Below are 2,820 nucleotides of genomic sequence, written 5' to 3'. Positions count from 1 at the left end.
TCTCCTCCTCCTCTCCTCTCCTCTCCCCTCCTCTCTCCTCTCCTCTCCTCTCCCCTCCTCTCTTCTCCTCTCTCCCCTCTCCTCTCCCCTCCTCTCCTCTCCTCTCCTCTCCTCTCTCCCCTCTCCTCTCCCCTCCTCTCCTCTCCTCTCTTCTCCTCTCTCCCCTCTCCTCTCCCCTCCTCTCCTCTCCTCTCCTCTCCTCTCCTCTCCTCTCTCCTCCTCTCCTCTCTCCTCCTCCTCTCCTCTCCTCTCCCCTCCTCTCTCCTCTCCTCTCCTCTCCCCTCCTCTCTTCTCCTCTCTCCCCTCTCCTCTCCCCTCCTCTCTTCTCCTCTCTCTTCTCTTCTCCTCCCCTCTCCTCTCTCCTCCTCCCCTCCTCTCCTCAGCTCCTCCATACTTCCCTCCCTACAGTCCGGACTCCTTCCCTCCAGCTGTGGTTCCCGGCAGAGACTTCAGTGTTCCTGACTATGACGATTATTCTCCAGCAGGGGGCAGCAGGTCCGGCTTCAGAGGGAGGACGCCGTCCACCTTCAGCCTGCCGGACGGAGCCTACGGCAGACCAGAGTTTGGGTGAGGAGGCTCTTCGTCTTCATGGTTCTTTAAAGAGCTGATCACTTTACAAATCATAACTTCCATTCATGATGTTTGTTCCGAACACAAGAGTCAAAGGTTTGTCTGCCTTCTCTTCATGCGTTTGGCTGCAACTGAGAACTAAAACTTTTTGTCTATAAAAAGTAATAAATAGTGGAAAAGCTCCTAAAGTTGACATATTATATTATATGCTTATTCAGTCCAAACAGTCCAAAACCTAAAGACACCAAACTTTACTTTAACGTTGACGAAACCACCAAATATTTACATTTGAGAAGTGGGAACCAGTGAATTTGTGATTTTTTTTTGTTTGTCTCTCAGCGCTGGTTACTACTCTGAAGGGGAGTTTGGCCCCCCCGATGGCTCCCCACCCAGGTCTCCATCCTTCCACCTCCCTCTGGACCCCCGGGCCGAGAGGGCGTTCGGGGCCCGGCCTCCCCCTCCGTCCCGGCCTGACGGGGCTCCTCTCAGCCTGGCCCCGCTGCCCGGCGCTCCCTACCAGGAGCAGGAAGAGGAGGAGGGGGAGGAGGCCTGGAGGCCGGCCCTGCCCTTCCCTCCCTTCACCGATAGGAGCAGAGGAGGAGGAGGAGGAGCACCGAGGAGGGTGTATGAGAGTGAGTGGTAACACTTTATTTTACAGGTCTGTGTCATCAAAAATTTCAGAGGAAGTTTCCTAAAAAGATCCAAAATATAAGAAAGAGATGAAATAAAGAAAGTTGAGACAAAGTTCTTTAATTAGTTAGTTGGAGGAAATGGTTTATAACACGCTGTACTGTAGTAAGCAGATGCACCACATCCACCCCACATATCAGAGTACAAGTTACCCACCGAGGCAACTAAACTAGTTTTATATCTTTAGTGTGAACGATTAAACAAATCGTATGTTTTAAAGCCCTCTCCCTCCGACTTCTCTTCTTCTTCTTCTCTTGTCTTTCAGGGCGTTATGAGTCCTACGCCAGCCTGAGCGCAGCAGAGGATTGTGGGATACTGCACGGCTGTGAGAACGGCAGGTGTATTCGCGTCACTGAGGGTTACACCTGTGACTGTTACCAAGGATACGAACTGGACATGACCTCCATGACATGTATAGGTACGCAAAGAGAGCTGCTCCAACCTTTCACATCTCAGGGCAGGAAATCAGACACATTTTACTTTCAGGACGAGGAGAAAAAGGCCTGTTCAGAGCTGCAAGAGATGGAGATATTTATTTATTGATAATGAGATTATTGAATTTAACATCACGTCAAGTGTGTTCCTGAGGTTTACTTTCTATATTATCAGACAAATCAGCTCCACTAACTACACTTCACCAACGCTCTCTTCTAAAGTCATTTTGTGTGTGTGTGTGTGTGTGTGTGTGTGTGTGTGTGTGTGTGTGTGTGTGCGTGCGTGCAGATATAAACGAGTGTGAGGACGGCGTCGGCGTGGACTTCCCGTGTGTGAACGCTCGCTGTGTGAACACTGACGGCTCGTTCCGCTGCGTCTGCAGGAGAGGATACGTCATGTCCCGCAGACCAAACCACTGTGTGGCTGCGTAGACCGGACCGGACTGGACTGGACTCGATTAGACCAGCATAAACTGGTCTAGACAATCAAGACAGGACTACACAACCGCAGACTAGGCGAGACTAGATTAGACTAAATCGGCTTGGGCTTTACTATAGGACCAGATTAGACAAACTAGACTTGACCAGGCTAAGATGTACTGGACTAAATACTCTAGACTGCACTAAACTGGGCAAGGCTAGACTGGGTTACACCAGGTCCCTCTCAATTAAAGAGCAACTTGACTCCCTGTTTTAACTCCACACTCTCTATGACAGCTGATTTCTGTGTTTGTGTGCCGGGGGTGAACATGACGTTGTCTCGTAGTTTCAACATCACAGATTTTAACAGATTTTTGGGGTCGAGAGGACAGAATTACTGGATTTTCTCTGGAAAAAGGAAAATCTTGTTGTAACGAGCACTACGGATTGGGACCAGGATCAACTGATAGTGTAATAAACTCTGACTGTAAACACATTTTTTAATAATCAATATAATGAGATTACAGTTATTGTTCATATTTTTCTTTTATTCAAAAGAGGATAAAACTGTTTTTGTGAGACGTTGATACGAGATGTTTTTTTCACATTGTTGTTTATGTGCCATTAGTGATCTCTTTATAACATTCATCGTTTGGGAGGACCCATTATGCTCTAAAGTCTGTAAAGTAGAAGCTAGCAGGCTAGG

At 48.4% G+C, this 2,820-nt stretch overlaps 1 protein-coding gene across 1 annotated transcript in view; it reads left to right on the top strand.

Annotated features, from left to right (window-relative positions):
- The window catches only part of LOC139284888 (latent-transforming growth factor beta-binding protein 4), a 49,416-nt gene extending 47,290 nt beyond the window's left edge, over positions 1-2,126 (top strand). Inside the window, exons 36-39 of the mRNA XM_070905239.1 lie at positions 384-567; positions 910-1,202; positions 1,526-1,678; positions 1,984-2,126. Of these exons, the coding sequence (XP_070761340.1) occupies positions 384-567; positions 910-1,202; positions 1,526-1,678; positions 1,984-2,126 (773 nt within the window). The remainder of the gene's footprint in view (positions 1-383; positions 568-909; positions 1,203-1,525; positions 1,679-1,983) is intronic.
- The last annotated feature ends 694 nt before the right edge of the window (positions 2,127-2,820 follow it).

This window comes from Enoplosus armatus, chromosome 5, assembly GCF_043641665.1.
Source record: "Enoplosus armatus isolate fEnoArm2 chromosome 5, fEnoArm2.hap1, whole genome shotgun sequence".
Classification (NCBI taxonomy): Eukaryota; Metazoa; Chordata; class Actinopteri; order Centrarchiformes; family Enoplosidae; genus Enoplosus; species Enoplosus armatus.
This window is presented reverse-complemented; position numbering and strand designations above follow the sequence as displayed.